Source organism: Uloborus diversus, chromosome 7, assembly GCF_026930045.1.
Source record: "Uloborus diversus isolate 005 chromosome 7, Udiv.v.3.1, whole genome shotgun sequence".
In the NCBI taxonomy this organism is placed as follows: Eukaryota; Metazoa; Arthropoda; class Arachnida; order Araneae; family Uloboridae; genus Uloborus; species Uloborus diversus.
In genome coordinates this window covers 98,878,795-98,903,301 of record NC_072737.1, presented here as the reverse complement: position 1 = coordinate 98,903,301, position 24,507 = coordinate 98,878,795, and the positions used below count along the sequence as shown (strand labels likewise).

The 24,507-nt window shown below is 32.9% G+C and overlaps 1 protein-coding gene across 1 annotated transcript in view; it reads left to right on the top strand.

Annotated features, from left to right (window-relative positions):
• Positions 1-8,859: 8,859 nt before the first annotated feature.
• The window catches only part of LOC129225760 (reticulophagy regulator 3-like), a 33,840-nt gene continuing 18,192 nt past the window's right edge, over positions 8,860-24,507 (top strand). Inside the window, exons 1-5 of the mRNA XM_054860259.1 lie at positions 8,860-9,205; positions 11,288-11,394; positions 11,475-11,502; positions 14,741-14,867; positions 21,631-21,715. Of these exons, the coding sequence (XP_054716234.1) occupies positions 8,970-9,205; positions 11,288-11,394; positions 11,475-11,502; positions 14,741-14,867; positions 21,631-21,715 (583 nt within the window). The 5' untranslated portion in view covers positions 8,860-8,969. The remainder of the gene's footprint in view (positions 9,206-11,287; positions 11,395-11,474; positions 11,503-14,740; positions 14,868-21,630; positions 21,716-24,507) is intronic.

Sequence of the window (24,507 nt, the reverse complement as noted above, 5' to 3'; positions counted from 1 at the left end):
TAAAGCATCCACTGGTCAGGACGACCGGACTATGACTTTTGAAGAAAGTGGGGATGAACTTGATTTAATCCCCCCTCCCCCTTCATCTGTTTAGATCATATTGCACCCTGGCAAGAAAAGTGACACAACTCAAAAATTGAGAAAAACGTACTAACTACCGATTTAAAATCTAAATTTAATGCTCTTTCTTGCCACAAAACATGCACAAAGTTAGCTTACATAACTGGTGCATGGTGGCATAAAAACAACATTACAAAAACAGAAACATTAAATTTTCATAATTCAGAAAAAAAAAATTCGAGCTTTAACTACGCGTCATTAATTTAGACAAGGAAAACTAACCAGTGAACCCTAGTATTTTTATGCATATTGTAATATTTACGACAAAGTGACTAAAATTTATTATTGTGTAAAACCTTGATTTTCTTGAATCCCGCACTTTTGATTTGTGTTAGTTTCTTTGCTGGGGTGTGATATAGTGAATAATGAAATATTTTAGCTTTGAGATTTGCAGAAGTGATGGCAATTTTAAGGGAATTTTATTTCTAAATTTGATTTTTGCAGCTTTCTGTAGTATGATCTATTACTCCATTTTTTTTTCAAGACTTTAGATACAGAATTAGTGCCAAATTTTGTTGCCCTGGTCCTGCACCTCGCATACTCATGCCTTAACCTGGCCCTGAACCATACTTACAACAATATTCCTACTACTATAATGTAGATAACGTGTTAAGCTCCTATGCTTTATCAGGGGTTAATTGCTAGCTTTGTTATGAACTAAAAACAAAAGACTTTCAGATCACTATTGAGCTAATAACAACTTTAAATTGGCCACCCAGTAAATCTGAACTTTACAGAATCCAAACAGGGCTCGGTCCCAATTAGTTGGAATATCTGAGGTTCCACTACACCTAATTTTCCATTTATTGATCACTGTAATGACTTTGCTGTTTTATGGCATATAATTAGAAAAATGTATCTACAAAACAATTTACTAATTTTGTTGCTTTAGTTTATTTGTCATTATAAAGTATTTAAAGAATCACAATTATTATTTTAGAAATCATCTTGCCAATGGTGTTTTGTTTTCTTTTTTCTCATGTTTTTGGTTCTATTTTAAAAACTGGTCTATGAAATCTCAAAATGCTTAAGTATTTTAAAATTGAATAAAAAAATTTTCCTTGACAATTTAAATACTACTATTTCAACACACAATCAGAAAATTTCCAAGCGTTACTTGGAAATTCAGAGAAAAATTTCTCAATGAAGCTTCTGTAATCTTCTTGTCTGGTCATTTAAAGCAAATTGAGTCCTTGAAAAATTGTTCTAAACAACCCATTTTATGATTCAACTACTAACCTTAAACATAGTTACAAAATTGTAGCCATTGCATATATTATTGTACTTTGAAAAATGTCTTGAAAAGAGAATATTACAACATCAGAAAGTTAAAATATAATGATATTTTCTGAGTTTTTTTTAACATTGCCAGCTTTTTGACTTATAGAAAACTATTTTTAAAAATTTGAAATGTAAAGCATATTTTTGAATCAAGCATATAAGTAAATCTACAACCCAAAAAGGGAGGATTTTCCTGTATTATTTAAGAGAATGATAGTTCATACTGAAGTTTAAAATGAGAGAAAGTTTATTTTGGAAGTTAGCAATTTTTTAATCCCTAACTCAAGTAGAATGTAGCAAAAATATTAGGTGGTACCAATATTTTTATAAATTAATAGTATATTAAAAATTAAAAACAACAACAACTGGGTCGCAAATGCAAAATTAAGAGGGAAAAATGAAAATCTTTTTAAAAGCCTTGTACTATTAAAAATCAATTACAAGTATTTTATTTGTTGACAAATAGAAACTGGCAGCAGATAAAAATTTTCAATCATTTTGTTTCATTTACTTGTCGGCCAACAATAAATTTGATTACCGATTGCGTGAATAAAGGCTTACCCTTATTTAAAATCTGCTTTTGAAAAACGTTTTAATTTGAATTCTATGTAACATGGAAGATCTAAACTCATTCTATCAGCCCCAGAAAAAATTACTCTTTATTTTGGTGCTAAATCTATGTTTTCACTGCAAAAATTGCGAAAAACCTTTTAGAGGTTTTTAATTTATACCTTCGTTAACTAATGTCATCCAAAGACGCAACCTAATCTAAGAACACTCACGATAAATCTTTTGGACAAAAAAAAGTTGTTTTTAAAATTGGTCCATCCATTTCAGTGCTAGAGTGCCACAGACACGTCAAACGTATAACCTCCCTTCCTTTGTGTATCGGGGGTTAAAAATAATCTTGTAAGTTTGTTGAAACTGATCTGTGAAGCTTGGGTATTTAAATACCCAAGCTTTACCTTCAATTCATGAGTCGAACCGCACCATGCTGTGGACACTCGCAGGTGAGATAAATTCACTTTATCCACCTGTTTGCTGGCACTTTCAGCTTCAATGAGATGACATCTGCGGCTATTCACTAATCCTGATGAGTTCTGATAAGAACGAAATTGCTATCTCCAAATTTGATGATTGTGCTGTCTGATTTATTACATGTACTGCTATATGTTTTGATTTCCATTTTATTTGATTTAATTTATGAATGGGAGATTTTTAAAAAGGCAAAATGGGCTACAACCTGCATCGACAAGCTTTTGAATGTGGCAATTTTTTTTGAATGCTAAAATTGCTTCAGCAGCCTCTAGAAATGGAGTATCAATTTTGCCAAAAATTGATACACCATTCAATTCAAATTTGTTTTACTTTTGCAAGAAATATAGCATAGGCAGCAGTAGCACAGCAAAGGGAAAGAGGAGGGGTTTAGAGGTAAAAGAGCATCCCCCCCAGAGACCTTGGTTGTTAACATTATTTCCGATCCTAATACAATAGTTTATACACTTGTAAGGACTGTTTTGATTGAAAAACCCCATCGAGAAGGTACTTCTGGTTGTGCTAGTGATAGGCAGTGATTTGTTTCAGCTATAGAGGGGTCCCCACCTGGGGGGTGGGGGGTCATGGCTCAGACTGCACTATAAAAAATTTTAGTGAGAGTGGTTTTGAGGGATTTTTCTCATTTTTTGTAGGTGAGGTCTCTGCAATATTGATGGGGGTGTGCCCTTGCCCTTATGGGCTTGGGCACCCCTGGCTATAGGGGGGATAATTTGTTTCAGCCTATGGGCAACGATTAGTTTTAGCTTATAGACTGTACACTAGTCAATCTGCTTCTGCATTCAGGGGTCTGGCCAGAGGATATTTGGGTCCGTTAACGGACCCTTCACAAAAATCCGATCAACCAAAACGGACCTTTCACAAAATCCCGATCAAACAAAACGGACCTTTCACAAAATCCCGATCAAACAAAACGGACCCTTCACAAAATTCTGATAAACAAGATCGGATCTGTCAAATTGTTTATTGAAAGAGCAAATCTGAAAGCAAAATAACGCATATTTCTGTGTATAAACCGATAACTTTTGGAACCTTTTTTTAAGTCAAATTAGAGGGATCAGCTTATACAAAATCGGCTAATTTTGAAAAAAAAAAAAAAAAAAATCGGCACTCTTGAGATGCTCCTGCAAGCGATAAATAATTGCTACTGCCAAATAAATATAATGGTTGTTTGTTTTATCACAGCTAATTAGCAGCGGTGTTTTTGTAAACTTTTCTGAAAAGGCATTGGTAAGCACTTTTCTCCGCTCATGATTTAATAAACAATAATAGTATATATCTGCGAAATGAACTTAGAACTGCAAAGGGATAGTAAGGGTGAGGAAAAAATGATCGCTTCAGATAGTGTTACCAACTTTAAAATTATCACCACTTAGCGTCTGGCGTTGGACCTTTATAATGACTTGATTAGAAAATATTCTCATCATTTTGCCAGCTTGTCAATATTTGCGTTTTTACGGTGCGGTGCGATGTTTAATTGTTATTTTGGGAGAAAATTATATGGGTTTTGATTTTTCGATGCTGAAAAGGATGATTAACTTTAAATAAACTCTTTTAATTACAGTTTTTTTTTCTTTAGATGTCTACATTTTGAAAAATGCAATCTTTTAAAATCCGATATGAGAATCATATTTTGTTCTTTTTTCAAGCTAACTTCGCTTTATTAGGATTCAAATAAATGAAAAGTCTCTTTATTTCTGTTAGAACTCTCATTTCAAGTTTTTAAAGCAAAATTCCATTTTCTGTTATGAGTCAAAAATTAAAATGCTAAATAGATGGTTGATTTTATTTTATTTTTTGGATCAACTGTGTCCACACATATTAATGATATGTTTATCATAGGACTCTAAAATGCAATTTTAAAATAATTTTATCAAAAATATTTCTTTTACAAGCCGTTTTTATACTTTTGATGTCTTCACTTTGAGATTTGCGATCTCTTTGCATCCGCTATGGGAATCCGATTTTTCGAATTTTTAATGATTATTACGCTTTGTTAAGAGGTAAACAATTGAAAAAACTTTTTATTTTTGTTAAAATCACGGAATTTATAAATTTTAAACGAAATTCTGTGCTATTTAAGAGTGTCTTGGGTCAAAAAGTTGAATGCTGAACCCTATTCTGAATTTTATTTTATTTATTTATATTTTTGTTATACAATTATTTTAAGTACTGTACAGAAATATATCTAGTATAATTTAACATAATGCAGAATGGTAGATAAATATTGATACTTGAAAGAGCGATGCCTCCCCCCCCCCCCCCGCCAAATATCAGAAAAAAAAATCCAGAATGATTTTCTCGACGTAGAAGAGGAAAACACTCAACTTTAAGTTTAATTGATGCAGTTTGTGCCATCTCTAAATTCTAAAATTTCGTTTGAACAAAAAAAAAATTTTTTTTGCGAAATTTTTTGATTTTTCACAAAATTAATTCATTTTTCACAAAATTATTTTATTTTTCACAAAAAAACGGACCCTGTAAAAAATCCTGGACAGACCACTGGCATTTAACATTTCTAAAACCTTGGATATTCATGCAATTTATCTCTAAGACTTACTTTCATCAAATCCAATACTTGAATAATTGAATTTAAGTTCCCGAAAACTCTTTGCATGTGAGCAATCAAGTGTACAGTGATATAGAATTAAAGATCCATTTTATTCGATTTAAATGTTTCAGAAGTTTTTTTCATTTGCTCTTCCTTCTTTATGTCTTTTGTTCATTTCAGATTGTTTAGCTTCTTGTGTCTGTAAACCGTTTTTGATATTTTCTCGAGTGGTATTTTTGTAACTTTTCAACTTAAATAAAATATCAAGTCATGAATGCAATACCCAATTTGTTTTAAAGCTGAATAGTAATTGCGTGGAAAGCACCTTCAAATAGACTTGGGTTACTTTCTAAGTTTTATAAACTTTTTGATGACAAAGTTTGAATTAATTAATTTCGAGACATCTTATACCCCTATTTCTGTATTGTATATTAAAGAGTTGTGAGAAAGATTGAGCTTGTGGTCATTTTTTAACCAATTTTACTATTGACTGAAGTAATGCTTCTATTAATGCGTGCTAAATTATAAAATATGAGCTGTGCCCAGGGCCGCTCCAAGCCTGATCGGCGCCGTCGTGCAAATGTCTTTTGAGCGCCTTTATGCTCTGGCGTTCGAGGAAAATATAGTTAACACCTGGTGGGAGGATTTGTAGACAAATATAAAAAGGAAAAGAATACGTTTGGCATTTAGTTTATACAAGAAAAAAAAAAGTGTGAACATTTAATTTCGCAATATGGTGTACGTTTTTACTTCATATCTCGAAATTATTTTGAGTTCAGCAGCTCCTCTGATATTCTAATGCGCTTTGGAAGAAAAAAATATATTAATATCTAAGTTAAAGCCACTTTGAATATCTTTCTAATCTCTAAGTGATGAATAATTAATAAAACTTTTATGTCTGTCAAAACATAACAAAGGAGCAGTGACGCAACTAAAAAATAGGTTTAGGAGGCACAAATTGAAAAAATTAAATACAACTTTGAAGATTTTTACAAAAAGGGAATTCTGGAGCTCCCCCTGAATTTTTTTTCAAAATTAAAGTCCTGGAAACCTAAGCAGTATTCTATGATATTAAGAGAAGTGGTTCAGAGACTATTCTATCTTAGGTTTTTCAAAAGGCTTATGAAAAATTTAAGTTTTAATGACATTTAAGGAAGGAGGTTCGGAGGTTTTTGCCCGAATATTTTCTGAAAATGAAGTCTTAAAAACGTGATTGTAAGACCATATTTGGTAACATTAGGGCCGGCAATCTTTCGAAATTGAAGCTCTAAAAACGCAATTTAAGTGATTTTCGAACGGAGTTTCAAGCGATGTTGTTTCGGATTCGGGAGCTTTCTCGAAATTTTGTGAAATTGAAGATCTGGAAACGAAATTTGAGATGCTCCGTAATGCTTTTAGCGGAGGGGGGGGGGGGGGAGAGCAATTCGGCAGAGTAGCATTTTGAAAACTTTCTTATTTTCAGGCGAACTAAAAAAAATTAAGAAATAAAGAAATAGGATGGAGGAGAGTAGCTGACCAATTTGTGGATATTAAAGTTTTATCCCAACATCATTATTTTTTCCTTATTAAAATCACTTTGTTGGACGCTTCCCCCCCCTCCCCCGCCCTTCAGAAGTAAATATTTTTGAAAAACATTCAACTAGGCATTCTGGAGGGAAGGGGGCACGGGGCGGTGCAAACAAAGGCTGTCCTCTGGACCCCCCCCCCCCCCCCGGTTGCGCCACGGAATAGGAAGTGACTGATTATATCTCTGAATTAAAGCTTTCGGCACTAAAAGTTAATCTGAATTATTGTCTACAAAAAATGCATATTACGCACAAGTAAATAATATGCTAATGCGCTTACCGTATGTTTTAATGTATGATAATATGATGCAGTTTACCAGAAACAGTAGTTAAAAATCACAAAAAGACATATTGCACAAATTATAACATATTAACCGGAAGAACAAAAACTCATAATTTTGAAAAGTTGAGACACTGCATGTTCTGAGAAAAATTAGTTCCATTAACACAATATGGGGAAGCAGATATCAGTTTATGATATAATCCATTTGAAATTATATAGTAGTTATAGTAGAGATGAACTGGGGGCGGGGGGATATCCAGCTTACTCTTAATTATATTTAGTATCCGATCGGGTCACTCCACTTCAGCATGTAGATATCCAGTATTAATATTGGGAGAAAATAAATTCCAGAAATATTTTAATTAAAAAATCTATTTTTTGGTCACCTTCTATATCTAATATCAGGGTTTGCACAAGGGAAAAAAGTAAGGTTGGATTTCCCTCCCTGATCGAAACTTTAAGTGGGATTTTTTGCATGCACTTTAGTTTAATTTCAAACTTCAATAATTTTTCAGGAAATGGTTTCACAAAATTTTGAAATGTAAAAAAAAAGAGAGAGAGAGATAGTCTTTTTTGAAAATTCTAGGGGGGGGGGGATATTTATGACGTATTAAAAAGGATAAATTCAAAAAAAAAAAAAAAAGGGGGGGTGGGGAATCAGATGTGGGAACATTAAGGGATTAGCTGCAAAAGTTTTCTTAGGAAAATTTTGTAATTAATGTCCGACACTACTGCTGTTACTACCGTTCCTTTTATGGTCCTCTTTAAAATGTTTGGATGCAGGGCCAACTTCACCATGGCCTAGCGCCTCTGCTGTTAAAGTCCCCCAAATGGCTAAAGTTGTTTAATAGTCGATAGAAAAAACAACAATAAAATTTTGTAAAAAGGAAGTTTTTTTCCTAAAAATTATTCAAGCTATATATCAGATTAAAAAGCATGCAGTTCTCTTCAAAATCAGCTTTTTTCAACTCTAGCTTCCATAAAACTTTTGAGTTATAACATTTTAAAGCCAATATTGCAAAAAGGTTCCTGCATTATTTGCAGTAATTACCATTCTTGTGTGACCCCCACTCTGAAAATTTTTGTATGTGTTCATTAAAATACATCAAAAAATAATAATTTTTGTGCTTTTTAACAAATTTCAAAAATTATAATTACTCATCAATTATGAATGGTTGGTTTAAAAAAATACTCGTACATAAAATAAAGAGGTCAAAAAGTAAGATTTGTGAAAGTTTCATGCAAATCTGAGATGAACAGGTTGAGGGCCTTTGTTGATTTGACGTAAAATGAATATCCCTTAATTAAATGTTGTAGGTAGCGATTTAAATATCACTCGGTGTACAAGAAATGTAAAACAATATTTTCCAACGTTGGCCAATATTTGATTCATTGTCCACTACATTTATGAATTTCAAATAAGTATATATGTACCTCCAACGAAATCTTCACTAAAATAACAGCAAAAAAAGCTTTCCGTGTTATACGTCAAAGCTACCGTTTAAATTATATTTATCATCAACCTTTACCTTAAAGGGCATAAAAATGAATTCCCATACAGCTGATGATAGAGGAATTTTATTCGAAAATTAAATTTTGTTTTCAAAAGCTCAGTGACTTAGTAATGACGGGTCTATCCTCAGCCCTCACCCCCACCCCACTAATGTCTTTCTAATTTTCATAAACTTTGTTTTAAGTATCTTCAAGCATCTCCCCATCTATTTATCCAGCTCTGCACCGCAGTAGAAATCTCGTGACACATGCATGTGTGTGTATCAGCCGTAAAAGACGTAGAGGCGATTGCATCATATCACTTTCTTTTTTGTTCACGTAATTGGTGTGATAAGCATCCTAGAGAGGGCAACGTCATACCTTCATTGTTTTCTAAATTTCGGTCTCATCCTTTCTGTTTTGTTTATAAAAATCTTGAGAATAGGCTGCAAGAGCGATAAACATGCAGTAACCCTTAAGCGACCAATCACGTCGCTTCATTGAGAAGGTATGGCATGATGTCTACGGCGTGATCTGTGATGCGATTTGTTTACTAGTTCGAAATTCGCAACTATTCTCAAACTTGCTGTCGAAGTAGAATAGGGGTTAATTATCGTTTTTCGTAATGAATCCTGTACTTGGATATTTGAAAGAAGCTTACGACTTCGTTCTGAGAAAGACGCTGAAACCGCCTGAAAGGCATGTTGTTTTGACACCCCATGAAAGAGTCAACAGAGCCCGAGTATTCAATTCTATTTTGAGTCCATTTGAGACGTATTTCGGCCCGTTGCAGAGTCTTCTTGTTTGGGAACGACCGTATCTAAGTGCTGGAGCTTTTGTCACTGTCAATATAGCCTATTGGTAAGGCAGAATGTTGATTTTTATTTTTCCTCTGACTTATTAAAAATCGAAGTTAATAACTTTTTATTTTCACCTGTGATGAATAGTCACTTCTTGCTTCAGTTTGTTTTGATTTCTTTTGGGGCATATGATTTCGATCGAAACATGTGGGAATGAATTATTCTCAACAATGAAAATTTCATTTTGAGTATCATTTTTTTAATCCGAAATATTATTTTGTTTGTGAACTCGTAATAATCTATCGTACATGAATTTATGAATGATGTGTTTCAAATTTTTGAAGATTAATGGTTTTAAAATAAATTGATTGCTCCTAATGTATTATTAACAACACTGCAAAAACATGAGAAAATATTTTATGCAGTATTATAGTAATGAAGCGAAAGAAAGTAGTATCCCAGTTTGCCCTTGTTCTGGCTAAAAACATTGAAAAATCTAGTAATGTGTAGCAACAATGTCAGTAAAAATTGCATGCATGTGCTCCATAGTGTTGTGTAGTACTTCTGTTGATCTAAAGCGCAAGAAATATGCTATTTATGTGAATATCAAATAAATACATTAAGTGTTTGATATGCATCGCAAGTTTTTTTGCTCAAACTAATTAAAGGAAATATATTCAAATGAATATGTGACATTGTATAAAAATCGTAATATTAATCAGCCATGGGTGGATGCAGCTTCTGATTTTGGAGAGGGTTATGAGTCATTTTTGGCATTAATAGCGGATCTTGGCCCTATTGTTTGAAATATAAATGTCATAAACCCCGCTCTAACCTATCTTAAGCTTGCTAGACATCTTGGTTTTCTGACGAAATACCGGGAATTTTGTCATTTGTACCATTGACTTTTAAATTTAATATCGGATTAGCTTGTAAGGATTTTAACAAGATCTAAGCCAAAAAAGACTTTTTTAAAAAAGTCCTAGCCAATGTAAACTACACATAAGTATTATTCCAATTTTTATTCCTCATTCAAAATGTTTCTTCTTAAAGTACTAACTTACAAATATTAACATGTAGGAACTAAAGTTTAAATTTCTCTACTTATTCTATTTATTACCGGGCACAGGGGGAGGGGGAAGATGGGAGACCTGTGGGCTCGAATCTGAGGGAGTCCCGAGATTTTTAAAATGCAGGGTGAAATATATGTAGGGACAGAGGGGGGTCAACAATATGGAGCGGGGACTGTACTAGTCATTTGTGACACATTGAGAACGAACTACCCACTAAAACATTCGGAAAAACCTTCCAGGGATATGTACTGTATACCCTCTTTTGTATATTTGAGACACTTGGGTGAGGGAGGGAGGGACATGGTGTCCTGATTAAACATTTCAGAAATCTGGCGAGCCTAGCATATCTTTGAGGGAGGGCTCATGATCCAACCCTCTACATGAATGCCTGAATGAGCTCACAAAAAGCTTTTGTAGGGCCATGTATTTTTTTGTAGATACGCTAGTTATTTCAAATTGCAAGCTCAAGCAAATTAGCCAAATTTCAAAAGTCTTAGCCAAAGACTTAATTTTAAATAATGTTAATGGTGGTTTTTTTTTTAGATAACTTTTATGGGAAAACTAAATAATAATTTAAAAAGCATTTATATTTCAAGCATGCAGCATACACTCAAGTTAAATCAGGCTCTTAATAATGATGCATAAGACATTGACTTCCAATTTCGGCATTTTTTTCTTGCAGAAGTTATAATAATGATTATGACGATTGAGGGAAAAATATTTATTGTCGAAACCTTTTGCCAATGCTTTTAACAAATCAGTGTCCAAAACAAGAATCCCGGCTTGCTCCCCCTAATCCAGAACTGGAAAATCAGAAATATATAAGTGAGCAATGACTGCATTTGCATTTTGGAATTGTACTTTTTAATGTTTCATTGTGTTAAGCATTATTTTGTTATGATTGTAGATTATTCATTTGTGCACCCTATAATATCTGTAATTCATGGTAACTAAAATCAGTTGAATTAAATGTAACTTGTAATCTTTGTACGAAAGTTAAATATGATGACTAACTAAATTAATTAACTATGGTTAAAATGTGTATAATATTAAATGCTCTTGTTCCTTAGGATCATAGTAGCGTGGAACAGGAGGTTTTTTTCCATACTTTCAATATTTGCACTTACATTGTTTTGTTACAACACATGGATTTATCAAGTTTGGCCTGAAATCAGAGGTACTTTTTAAAAAAAATAATCAGTTTTTATGTTTACTTAAAGCTTTTTGAGGTGGTTAAATTTTCTGCTTGTTTTACAGGCACACCAGAGAGTCAAGAATCTGAAAGGTATTGTAATTATTTTACACTTAATGATGTGTACCAATTACTCAATATTTTGTTTGCCTATTTTCTCTTTATTGAAAGATTAATTTAACAGGACTTTAGCGAAGTTTTTTGTGTTTTTTTCTGTTATCAAAACTGTTTAACGTTAAGGGAATAAATAAAATTAGACGTTGTCTAAAATTTTTAGTGATAGTTACAATACTGCCATGCTAAGCACAGATGTGGTATCTGCACATTTTATCAAAATTGAGTTATTGTCACCAGGTGGTCGTTAGTAATTAAATTTACCTAAATCTCAAATTTTATGGCAGTTTGTGAATGCGAAATATTAAAAAAAGTTTAAAGAAAAAAGTTATAACTGCACATTTTGCGCAGTTTGCTAAGACAGTTTGAACGTAAGTCACAAATTCTAAGCCTTTAAAGTGGTATCTGCACAGTTATCACTTTTTTCCTTAGTATTTTTTGTAGATACGACTTTTATACCTTAGTAAAGCAGCATATTTAATAAACTTAATAATGTAGCAAGCAGTTTATTGTAGAGGAGAACTAAAATTAGTTTATCGTTGAATAGTTGATATAGGTCGATAATAAAAACTTATACAACTTTGCATAAATGTTCCAGTAAATATTCAGCTTTTTCTATTTAAATTTGTATTTAAAGTGCAAATTCTTAAGAATGAAATGCATGTAAAATATTCATATCTAATTCTTTCATGCAAAAAAAAAAAAAAAAAACGCATTTATTTTGGCAGCCAATTATATTTTTATTTAAGTATCATCTGCTGTCAAAATTATCTTCATGCTGGGTAAAAATGAATCTAGAAAGTAAAACATTATAAAAATGATAGCATCAAGGCATTCTTTGAAGATAAAGAATAGAAAATTATTATGGTTTACAGTTTTAACTGTCTGAAATTTTGAAAATGGTATTTTTTGGAAGGTAGATTTTGTTAGAATTGTGTTAACAAAATAAAGCAGCAACTAAGTCAAAATAGAGCAGAGTGTTATTTAATGCTAAATTAAGCGCGTTTTAATTTTTGAGTTCAATGGTTTTACTAAGCTATTTCTGTCATATCTGTGCAGATACCCCTAAAAATGCCTGATAATAGTCACTTATGGTGAAATTAACCTAGCATATGACAAGGTTTTGAAGAAAAAATTTGTTGTAACTGCATTCATTAATTTTAAATTAAGATTTTTACAAAAATACACTCTTATGTAGGTTAGATAAGTCAATTACTGAACAACTACCCCGAGTTGAACATTTAATTAAGTCACAAATCAAAGAAACGAGTTGTAAAACTTTAATCATGAATTTCTCATTTTGAGCTCCACTGCAGATACCACTTTTGCGCTTAGCACGGCAGAATACTGATCATCACATCAGATTTAAAATATTCGTGTACTATGATATGATGCGTACCGGTCTGTTATTTATGCAAATATAAATATGACAACAAGCACTGGAACTAGCTAGGTCCAGTGCCCGTTGTCAGCTGTGCTGCTACCAGCCTAGCTAGGCTGGTCCTAGTCAGTTTATTAGTCCTCAATGAAGATCAAATGACCCTCTTAAAGTTATCCACCCCCTTGCTTATTACAGCCTTTTCTAGTAAGTTGTTCCATGTGGCTACAATCCTACTAAAGTAGTAAGCTTTCGTGATGTCTAGGTTAGCCTGAGATTTGACTAGCTTAAAATAATGACCCCTCGTCCTGTTTTCCACTCAAAAATTTAACCGCTTAACACCTTTCATTTTGCTAAATTTAAGCAACTGAATCATGTCCCCTCTGACTCTCCTTTGCTCCAGGCTATACATATTAAGACTTTTAAGTCTGGTCCCCTTACTAGCCTTCTAACCAGGGCCGGATTTAGGGGAGGGCAGGCGGGGCTACTGCCCTGGGGCCTCCACAGCAAAGGGGCCCCACAGTAAAATTTTTACAAAATATCCTAACTTTCACCGGTCAGCAAATTTTACGTTTTTTCTCCCATACATTATTATTTTTTTTTGTACTTCTACAAAGAATGCTTGCACAAAAATAATATTATTATCGAATATCCATTTACTATCAATTTTTTATTTAATCGAGCATTTCAGTCGCAATATATTTTTTTAATTCATTTAATTTGTAATTTGTACCTATGAGTTAAAGAGAAATAAAGTAAGTAAAAAAAAATCCAAAAAAATGGTTAACTTTGCAGGTCATCCTTACAATTCTCGCTTCTTGAGCTCAAGAATTTAAAAATTATTTGACGAAATGACTTGAATGGAAGTTTTTTAAATCGAAAATATTGGATATATACATATATATCAAAATATTCAGATATACATCTTATATATCAAAGTATCGGATATTTTCAAAAATATTATGATCTTTTCGAACCCTGATTATTGGGGCCTCCACTCCTTCGTTGCCCCAGGGCTTCCACACTTCCAAATCCGGCCCTGCTTCTAACCCTTCTTTGAATCCTTTCCAGTAAAGAAGTATCTTGAGATAAGGAGACCAAAACTAGGCAGCATGCTCCAAATGAGATCTTACTAAACTTCTACATAAAGACAGAAGAATCCTATAATTTTTGAAAATTTTCTATTCTACTGGTTTTGTTATTTGCAATTCTACACTGTTGACAAGGTTAGTATCAATTAAAGCTTTAATAAATGAGGTTAGTAATGGAGTAAATAATGGCCCTCTGTTGTGAAATCTTACAATTTAAGCCATTAGTTGAAACAGTTAGCTATTTGGAGGACCCTACAAAATGGAGGCAGTAGGCCTCGGCCAGACTCAGATAATATAGATCCAGCGAACGCAGTTCATAGAAAATTTTCAAAGTATGTACACAATTTTTATTTGTTTTAAACAAATTTCTCGATTACTAAACCACTTTTGGTTAGCGACAAGTGTTGGTCGCAAATTTTGAGATTCTCCCTGTTAATAATATTGAAAATGGAGCAAATATAATTTAGGTATAATTGTGGTACTCAACTCACTTTCAACTTGACATTTTTGCTGTTTGGCCACAATATAAGACTCAGGAGAAGTGCAGTGGTTTTTTGCAGAAAATTTTTAAGAAAGTGTTTCAGTTTCACAGAGAGTTTTCAATTTTATCTAGGTCTGGGCTCTCAGTCTTGGCCAGTTAGCCTGTTCAATAATAAGGCCCTGCCATCTCCCTTTTCCTAGAAGTTTCCTTTTGTTCCATTTTCATTAGTATTTAATATTTATCAGGTTTTCTCTTTTTCATTTGTAGTTGGACTGACTTAAACCCCAACACTGTAAGTGTTCCGGAACTCAGTAAACATTTGAACGATTTCTGTGAGAAAATGTTAATTTTATGGAAAGATGTCTGGAAGTTGAGGAAAGAAAATCATGGATTGGTAATTTATATCAATATTTTTTTATCATTAAGTTTTTATGTTTTCATTCCGGTGTGTCAGTGTAACTTAAGGAAAACATTAAAAAAAAAATTATTTACTAATTCAGTAAAATGTTAATAGTAATTTATAGTGAAAATGTTGACTTTTAGAATGTTTACTAAAGATTTTTAAAAAGTTGAACTATTTTGACAGTGGGAATTTATTTTTATTGTTCTTAAATGAGAAAAAGGAAGTTTCACTTTCTACAATAGTATCTTTTTCTTTACTTCTGACAATGCTTTTGTTTGGGGGGGGGGGGGGGTAGGTGATAAAATTGAGGGTAGCCACCGCACTTAGGGAGGGAAATTGGCACCCCAGCTACATCTCATTCATTGTAAGACCTACAATACAGAAAAGTCATCAAACATCTTGATAAGCAAATGTTCCAGCAATTTAAGCGAATAATAATGTCCTGAACAGGGTACCCATTTGTGGGGGGGGGGGGGGGGGCGGTCTTGAAGCTGACTATGCCATTGAAATTATCAGGGAACTTATTTTAAAAGTATTTTAGTCTCTTAAGTAGGGACTTTTTTTTGGGGGGGGGGGGCTCGGTAAAATTAAAAATGAGTGGGGCCATCGCACTTATTGGGGATTGGCAACCCTAACATTATGATCTATATATATTAAGTCATATTGTTTTTACTCAAAAATCAGATTTTAAAAATTTTCATTGCATTAAAAGATACTGTGTGCTGACGTTTGTTACGCCCGAACACGCGGCCGCGGCGGCATTTTTCTATTGAACCTAACTTTCTGCTATTATTTCGCTTCAGATTGACGTCATTACTCCTCCTTCAACCGCTGTAACATGGAAATCTAGCAAATGGAGAGGTTTTGGGGAGGAGTTATGACTTAAAATCAAAGCATTTTGCTAACGAAATTTCTCACAGGTTCGTACGCCTTTGAAAAACCTTGAAAAAAATCAAGAATGTTTCATTAGTGCAATTTTCTGAACTTGTGTTCGATATGTAGCATCGCGAAAAATTACTTCCTGCGTTTGCGAGTTCAATCTTTTTGCATCTTGTTAATATTTTGATATTTTTGACAATCAAAAGTTATTTTAACATTCATTAACTTAGATTAGCTTATTTTATGTTTAATTCCGATAGCTAATGAACTACTTTTTTTTTTTGGAACCATGGTAACATCAAACTTTCTTGGACTTCGCCGAAAATTTCTTGCTGGGTTTTGATATTTCAATCTCTTTGCATTTTGTAAATATTTTGATATTTTTGGCAATCGGAAGTTAGTTTGACATAACACCTCCTTAGATTAGCTTATTTTTTGGTTAATTTTAATAGATAATTTACTTTTTTATTTTGGAACCATAGCAACATTGAACTTTCTCGCACTTCGCGGAAAGTGCTTGTCGTGTTTGAGATTTCAATCTTTTTGCATCTTGTAAATAATTTGATATTTTTGTCAATCAGAAGTTATTTTCACACACTCCACCATAGATTAGCTTATTTTTTTTGTTTAATTTTAATAGATAATAAACTATGTTTTTTTCGAAACCATGGCAACATTGTACTTACTCTCACTTCGCGGAAAATTGCTTGTCGTGTTTGAGATTTCAATCTTTTTGCATCTTGTTAATATTTTGATATTTTTGGCAATCGGAAGTTATTTTGACATACGCCACCATAGATTAGCTTATTTTTTGTTTAATTTTAATAGATAATAAACTTCCTTATTTTTGGAACCATAGCAGCATTGCACTTACTCGAACTTCGCGAAGAATTGCTTCTTATGTTTGAGATTTCAATCTTTTTGCATCTTGTAAATATTTTGATATTTTACGCAATCGAATGTTATTTTCACATATGCTATCCTAGACTAGTATATTTTATGTTCAATTTTAGTCATGTTTTGTTTTAGAGAATTTTTTTTTTTTTTTTTTGGAAATTATGCCAACAGTGAACATACTTCGCGAAAATTTGATTCTCGTGTTCAAGATTTCAATGCTTTTGCATTTTGTAATTATTTTAATATTTTTGAAAATTGGAAGCTGTTTTGACATGTGCTACCTCAAATTATATTATTTAATTTTATTTTTAATGCCTAAAACTTTGTATCCTTATTTTTTTTTTAAATACTCAAAATGAGTATTTTCAATTTGAAAATATAGCTCTATGAATCTGAAATTACACATTTATTTATTACATTAAGTTATCCAGTAAAAGCTGCCTCAAATTTACATTCAGTGTATTTATCGCTTGAGCGCATTTGTATATTTTGGATGTGGGAGCTTTAATAACAAAATTCCTATCTCACTAATTTTTATATATACATGAAGACAGTTACAATATTTTTTGGTGCCCGAACAACTAATACATACATATGAAGAAATGATTTGGATACTTAGCGTACTAATAAATGATTTGCAATCCTCTAATATTTTTAAACTTAGTCAATCAGTAGCGTAGCCAGAAATTACCTCCTGCTTTGGTGTTTGATCATAAACTCTCATATGTATATAAACGTACCATATGTAGGCTGGAAATATGTGCAAAAGCCAAGGGCTGTGGAGGGGGAGGGGACCTCCTGTCTTCTAAACTATAGCTTCTTGTCTTGCAGTACCTTATATCAAAATAAATTCTCTTTAAACTGGTTATGTGAAAAATTTTGTAAACTACTATGTGCTAAGGTGTTTACTGTAATAACTATATCTAAAAAGTCTTTATTAGGTATGCACTAATTCATCGCTTACTTAGGTGATTATTTTTAATTAGCCAGTTTTTACCTGTTAATTGGTAAAAAATTTATTTTACAATTAAAGTTACTCTGTAAGATGGTCAGTTACATGCTTGCTTGTCACCCCCTCCCCATTCAAAAATTTGTGTAAATAATATAATTCAATGGATAAAAAATTCAGTTGTGCAGAAGGTGATAAGGATTTACCATTAAAAATCATTATTATGGTTAATTAACAAATTATCTTCATGTATTTAGAGCCAGGCAGCTAATTTGCCTTTTGGTGCTTCCCTGGGTTTAACTATGAATGGTCCTCTCAACGTCCTCTTTTTAATCCTAACTGGTCCTCTTTGGTCCCCTTTTTGATTCAAAGTGGTCCTCTTTTACCCTTTTCTATGGCTAAAATGTGTTGGGAGCCCTGGTTATTTTTAAAGGATTTTAGACTCTCTTCACTAGGAGAGCTCGTTTTTTCGGTGGGCGGGGGTCGCAGTTGGGGGGATGTGCTTCCCTAACTATATTATTTGTATATTGAGATCTGCAATAAAGGTAAGCCATCAGACATTTTGAAAGCTAAATATTAAAGTAGTTTATCCTAATAATAATTGCTAAAGCAGTTATATGCCCATGGAGGGGGGGGGATCATGAGGCAGACTATGTAACTGAAAGAATCAGAGATGTTATTTCAAAAGTATTTCGCCTCTTTTGAGGATCCTGTTTTTTTTTTTTTTTGGGGGGGGGGGGGGAGTGCAGAGCAGAAAACTAATTGTAAGTCTTGATCCGTAAATATTTTAGTAATTTCTTCTAATAATAATAGCTGAAAGAAAAAAATTAATTATGATGAATTTCCATTATTTTTTAAACGAAGTTGTTTTTTAGGAATGCTCGGTTATAACGAGCAAAAATCATGGTCCCTTTGCTCTCGTTATAAGTGAGATCGACTGCATGCATGTAGAGTGTACTGTTGTTCATGGTGCCTTAAACGCTAAATGCGATTTGAATCTGCACTGGTGTTAAAAATTGGTTAATCTTTCTTAACATAAAACCTATTTTTAAAAAATAGTTTCTACCATGACATTAAATTAAAATATGTGTTTTAAATTGTTTTATAATAGTTTGATTGTGTTGTAATTTAATATGAAGTGTTTTTAAAAATGTAACATAACTAGAACCTGAAATTATTGAAATCAATTTTAGAAAGTAAAAGAAATTCTGATTATTTGATTTTTTAAAAATATTTAAGAAAATCCGAAATCCTTTGATTTATCCATTACAGTAGAACCTCAATTATCCGAAGTAATTGGGACCGAACCTACTTCGGATAATTGAGAATTCATCTATAATCATCTAGTTTAATATGTAGAGTCTTCGTTCAACTGTTATGGCTATTTTTACTGTTAAAGAAATTAAAATTATAAATGAAAATTAATTTATTTCTGGAACAAAATTTACAATGGTTTAAATGGAAGTTTCATCTGGTGCAATTTCGCCGTCCTTTGCCGTGCAGCTCTATCCCGAAGTTTTCTTAAAATCATGAGTTCATAGGAATCACACTGTTCTTGTTGTTCCAACCAAGCAAGACCTTTTGCAAAACTCTCAAATGCATCATTGTTACATATCTTATTTGTTCCAGAATCATTCTCATCTTCATCATCATCATCTTCTTTTGGAGAATTCCGGACTTCTGCTATTAAGTCCTCATCATTGAGCAACTGGAAGCCTGCATCTTCCATGTCACAATTCAACCAATCTGTAATTTCTCTATCACCACAATTTTCAAAGCCTTTCATTGTACTGAAAACGCTTGAAAACTCAGTAACAATATCTTTCGCAATGTCAGTAGCATTTTCATCTGTGCCACTTGAAAAATTCGGCAAAAGTTTTCTCCAACTTCGTCTTAGTGTCGATTGCGGCAAAGATTCCCACGCGTCACTGATCATATAAATGCAGTCTTTGATGCTGATAGTTTTCCAAAACTCAACTATTGAAACTGCACCAGATTCAGAATCTCCTTCAAAAAGTAATTTTCTGATAAACTGCTTTCGGTAACGTCGTTTTAAAGATTCTAAGACTCCCTGATCCATAGGCTGCAGCAGAGATGTTGTATTGGGGGGCAAAAATAAACACCGGATGTTACCAGATTTTAAAGAGTTATGTTCCGGATGAGCTGGACAGTTGTCGAATAACAGAAGCGCTCCATTCAAATGTTTTTTTTCTTGCCAAGATTTCACTGTAGGCACGAAAATATCAAAAAACCACTTGGAAAACAAATTGGAATCCATCCAAGCATTTTTTTGATTTAAATAGTGTACAGGAAGAGCAGATCTGTTTGCATTCTTAAAACATCTCGGATTCTTACTTTTCCCAACAACAGCTAGTTCAAGCTTGTGGGAACCCGATGCGTTGGAGCAGGCTAAAACAGTGACCCTATCTTTCATTCGTTTCCTTCCGGGAGCAGAAGTTTCATTTACCGCAGCTAAAGTTTTTTCAGGAAGGGCCTTCCAATACAGTCCGGTTTCATCGCAGTTGTAAATTTGATCTGGGGATAAATTCTCATCTCTTATCAAATCTTCAATCTTTGCAACAAATGAATCAACTGCTGCGACATTTCCAGACAGTTTTCCCCTCTCGATATTGAGTTGCCTTATACCGTGGCGAATTTTGAATTTCTCTAACCAGCCACTACTGGCTTTGAAGTCATCAGAACCACCAAGCTTCGAGTTGAGAATCAAAGCTTTTTCTTGAATCATTGGTCCAGATAGGGGTATTCCTTCACATCTTTTCTGCACAAACCATTTGTACAAAGTCGCATCTAAATCTGTATGATCGGCTAATTTCATTGTTTTTCGGAATTTGGCACCTTTCGTGATATCAAACTCAGCAAAACACTTTTTAATTTTTTCCGAGTTTCTTTTCATTTCGCTCACGGTTGACACACCAACGTGAAACTCTTTCGCAAGTTTTGTAACAGCTTCACCAGATTCTAGTCTCGTTACAATATCATATTTTTCCTGTATGGTTAATACGATTATTTTTCTCTTAATGGAAGCCATCATAAAGAAGAAAACATGAGTTTCAAAAATAAGAAAAACAACGCGTTAGTTCTATCAGATCCCCCGGCAGGTCAAAACTACCAATTCACTGATAGCACTCAAGAAAATTCTGATCGAAAATGTAGGAGCAGAAAAAGAGAACCCACAGATTAGCACGAAATTTCCGGGAAATTTCGAATTCTGGCCAGCTACCCAGCCCAACGCGACAGAACAGCAAACAGGTTTTCCTTCTTTTCCCTTTTCCTGGAATAGGTTCACAAAGGATAAGTGACACAGAGTGACCTCCCCCTTTTCAAATTCTGCTGCGAAGAAAGCTTCTCTGCTCTTGAGATTACAAAAGAGGTGATTCTTTGCACTTGCTTACAATCAGACGGTGCAATAACATTTGATTGTTCTGGGCCTCGGCAGTATGACCTTCCAAATTTCGAAATGACATGTGTTTTTGTTTAGAACAGGAACGCTTGAAAGTAGGAGAGAGTATACTCATACCAAGAATTGAGCTAGTGAGAAGGAATTCCAAACTATTTATCTGCACTCGTAGTTTGGAAAAAACGGCTGACATGCAAAAGAAATGTGGGGAGAAAAAATTTAAAAATGGATGTTCGTTTAGAGAAAATTTTAGATAATAATAGGAAAAAAAAAAGAGAATTGAAACCGACTTCGGTTAACGGAGAGTTTCGGTTAATAGAGGTTTGAATAAGAGAGGTTCTACTGTATTTATCTTTTCATTGTGTATCTTTTTTCTAGTGTATTTAATTCTGCTTTTGTGAGACCTTTGGAAGTTCAAAAAGTTTGTAGCTAAATGTATTTGATAAGGAGTAGTAATAATATCAAAGTCTTTCTATCTATTCTTTATTGCTATTTGTTCTATTGTAATGTTTTTATTTTTATATGTGTGTATTTGCTTAATTCTTAGTTGTGTGCTTATAGGTTTTGTTATGTACTTTTATAATATGCTGATGCTTTTTAATAAATTTTAGTTTTGTGCTTTGATGTGCGGATTTTTTTCAATTCTTGCTCTGATTGGAAAGATAATTCCCGGTGTCCTCATTGTTTATAGCACAGGTAACTATAATTCTTCTTTACTGTACACTAGCAGTACCCACACAGCTTTGCCGGTAATAGAAAATTAAGAGGTCATTTGGTTTGCCTGTATAGTATATTAAGTTACAGTTTACTATGCGTTAGTAGTTTTTTTTTTTTTTCAAGATATCTTCATATTTTTGTCAGATTTGAAAACTAACTGAAACCAGCCTTAGAAATATTTTAAGAGAGAAGGAAGTATCTTTTCCTTGGTTAAAAGACAAAATCAGACATTTTTCCAAAATTAAATACTTTAGAGAGAACGCTGTAATAGCAATATTTAAATGATTTACTGAGCATAATTCCATAAAAACTAAAAAAATTAAAGCAGACTGCTTTTTTTTTTAACAGTTAAAATCTTTCAGTTTAAACCCTTTTCAATAAAAGAGAAGGATTTAGATTGCAAAAATAAGTGCAATTTTTAAAATGTTTAAAATGAAACTAAAAAAAGTTATGATACAATCATAGGTTGTAAAAGACGTAACCATGGTCAACAGTGAAACTCCATTTATCTTTAATTATTTAATTTTATTCTCAAGATTAATCATTTAGAATTGTTTGGCTTGCTTAAAGTAAACCTTGGATTTTGGTTTTCTTTAAACAATTCTTACAGCTCTAGTAATGCTCGTTAAAACTCCAAAAAAGTTTCATCTTACGCAGAAAATTCCAAGCTTTCGAATGACTTAAAACTTAGAAATGTAAAACAAATATTTCTGCACCATATTATCAAATCTATGTGAAAAATAGGCATAAAGTTGAAATAAAAAAAGAACAAAATCGAATTTTTAAAAAAGCACTTCGAGGTGCACATCCCTATGCTACAAACTAATTTTGTGCCAAATTTCATGACCATCAGCCGAACGGTCTAGGTCAAGGGCGGCATTTCAGCATTTCGATTGGGGGGGGGGGGGCGAGTTTCTTGAACATGAATTTCCTCATTACGGTATGAAATACTTATTGGTTAACAAGAAGTGATAATAAAATGGTTTTAATGTTAAGAATAATTAGATTTGTTAAGAACAATTAAAATTTTTACGACCGAAGCTTTAAATTTATTTTGTAATAAGTTATCTCACAAAACATCTCGGTGCTAGTTTTTTATTTCTTAGTAAAGTTTTAATCTGCTGTTTTTAGTGTCAGGGGGGAGGAACAGAAAATTTTGTAACTATATGTCCAGTATTTTGCTTTATTGCCAGTCAGTGGCGTATCCGGGATTTTTCCAAGGGGAGGGTTTGATCATATGATAATTTTTAATGATATATATATATATATATATATATATATATATATATATAAATGGAGTTTGGTAAATTTGTTCCCTAAGATCTCAGAAACTACCCGGCAGATTTGGCTGAATCTTTCACTGTTTGTTCATTTTGGTACTGGGAAGGTTTATAGACCAGTTGGAAAAAAGTCCGATTGATAGTTCCTTTTTTATTCCAAATTTAGTCCTAATTTCGCATAAATGCCCCAATATGGGGGTAAAAAAAAACGTGCATATATTAACATTATGTGTTCATCGAAAGCGCTAATTTTTCTGCTGAAGATAGCATCTGTTCGATGTTTCTAAGTTGTATAAAAAATGAGTTATGAGCTTTTTTTGTTCCCTGTTCGAAGGCTTTCATCAATCCAATTCATTATTTAGTGTATCATCTCAACTCTCAGTCGATAGCTAGAATTGTTGTATTGTTGAATATTTTTGCGCTTCATCTGACTTTTTGAGGCTTTTCTCAAGTCAAATCGCAAAGTAACGTTTTTCCACAAGATTGGCTAAAAATAAATGGAGTTGACTGATCATTTTCCATTTAAATGGAACTTGAATGTAATTAATGGTTTTCTTATTATTATTTATGCGGACTGGACACTTACTCACTATCCAATCAACCAGCAGAAATATCGCCAAAATTTTTGCGGAAAGATTTCAGTAGCTGATGCATTTGGTAGTTTTTTCAACTGTCGCTGTTTCTGAAGCCAAAGGCTACGTAATAATGTTTCTCAGCATACACCATGTAAACAAAATATCGCCAATCAAAGAATCTTTAAAAAACTTTTTTTACTGTGTAATAATCCAGCAGCTAAATTAGGCAAATCCATAAAGAGCCAAAAAACTTTCATAAATTTTTAGTTTTGCACAATTTCAAACAATCGCCAAATTTTACTACTTATTTTGGAAACATTTCGGATGAAACCGTTTAGCATCATTTTATTTTGACCAAAAGTATCTCAGCATCTGGCGACAATATTTCTATAATAAAAATTAGTAAGAAGGGGGAGTATTATCGAAATTGTTCCAAAATGATTCTCGCAAATTTGGTAACATTTTAAACTGCACCAAGTGCCCACAATAATTGAAATTTCCCAAAATAACTAAAGCAAGTGTAAATGGAACACGGGCGGCTACATTTTTTTAAACAGTTCGTACATCAATAGCCATACAGAGAAGGTTGTAGATATTAAAAAAAAAGTGCTAACTGATAAATCTTTTTAAACATGTCAAGTTTAATTTCATATTTCAGAAATTCTTCAAATTTGTGTTATGCTTAAATGTTGTGCTTTCGTTTCTAAATGAATATTTTTTTGTTCTTTATACTTATTGCTATTTTAGTTTTATGAGCAAGGAAGAAGCTCGATTTTTAATCCCGTCAAAAAGGTTTGTTTTGAATTTTTTCGCTTAAAACAGGAAGCAAAGGCAAGTAACGATTGTTTCTCATAACTATTACTGACCCAGGCAACGCCAGGTATTTTTGCTAGTATATATATATATATATATAGAG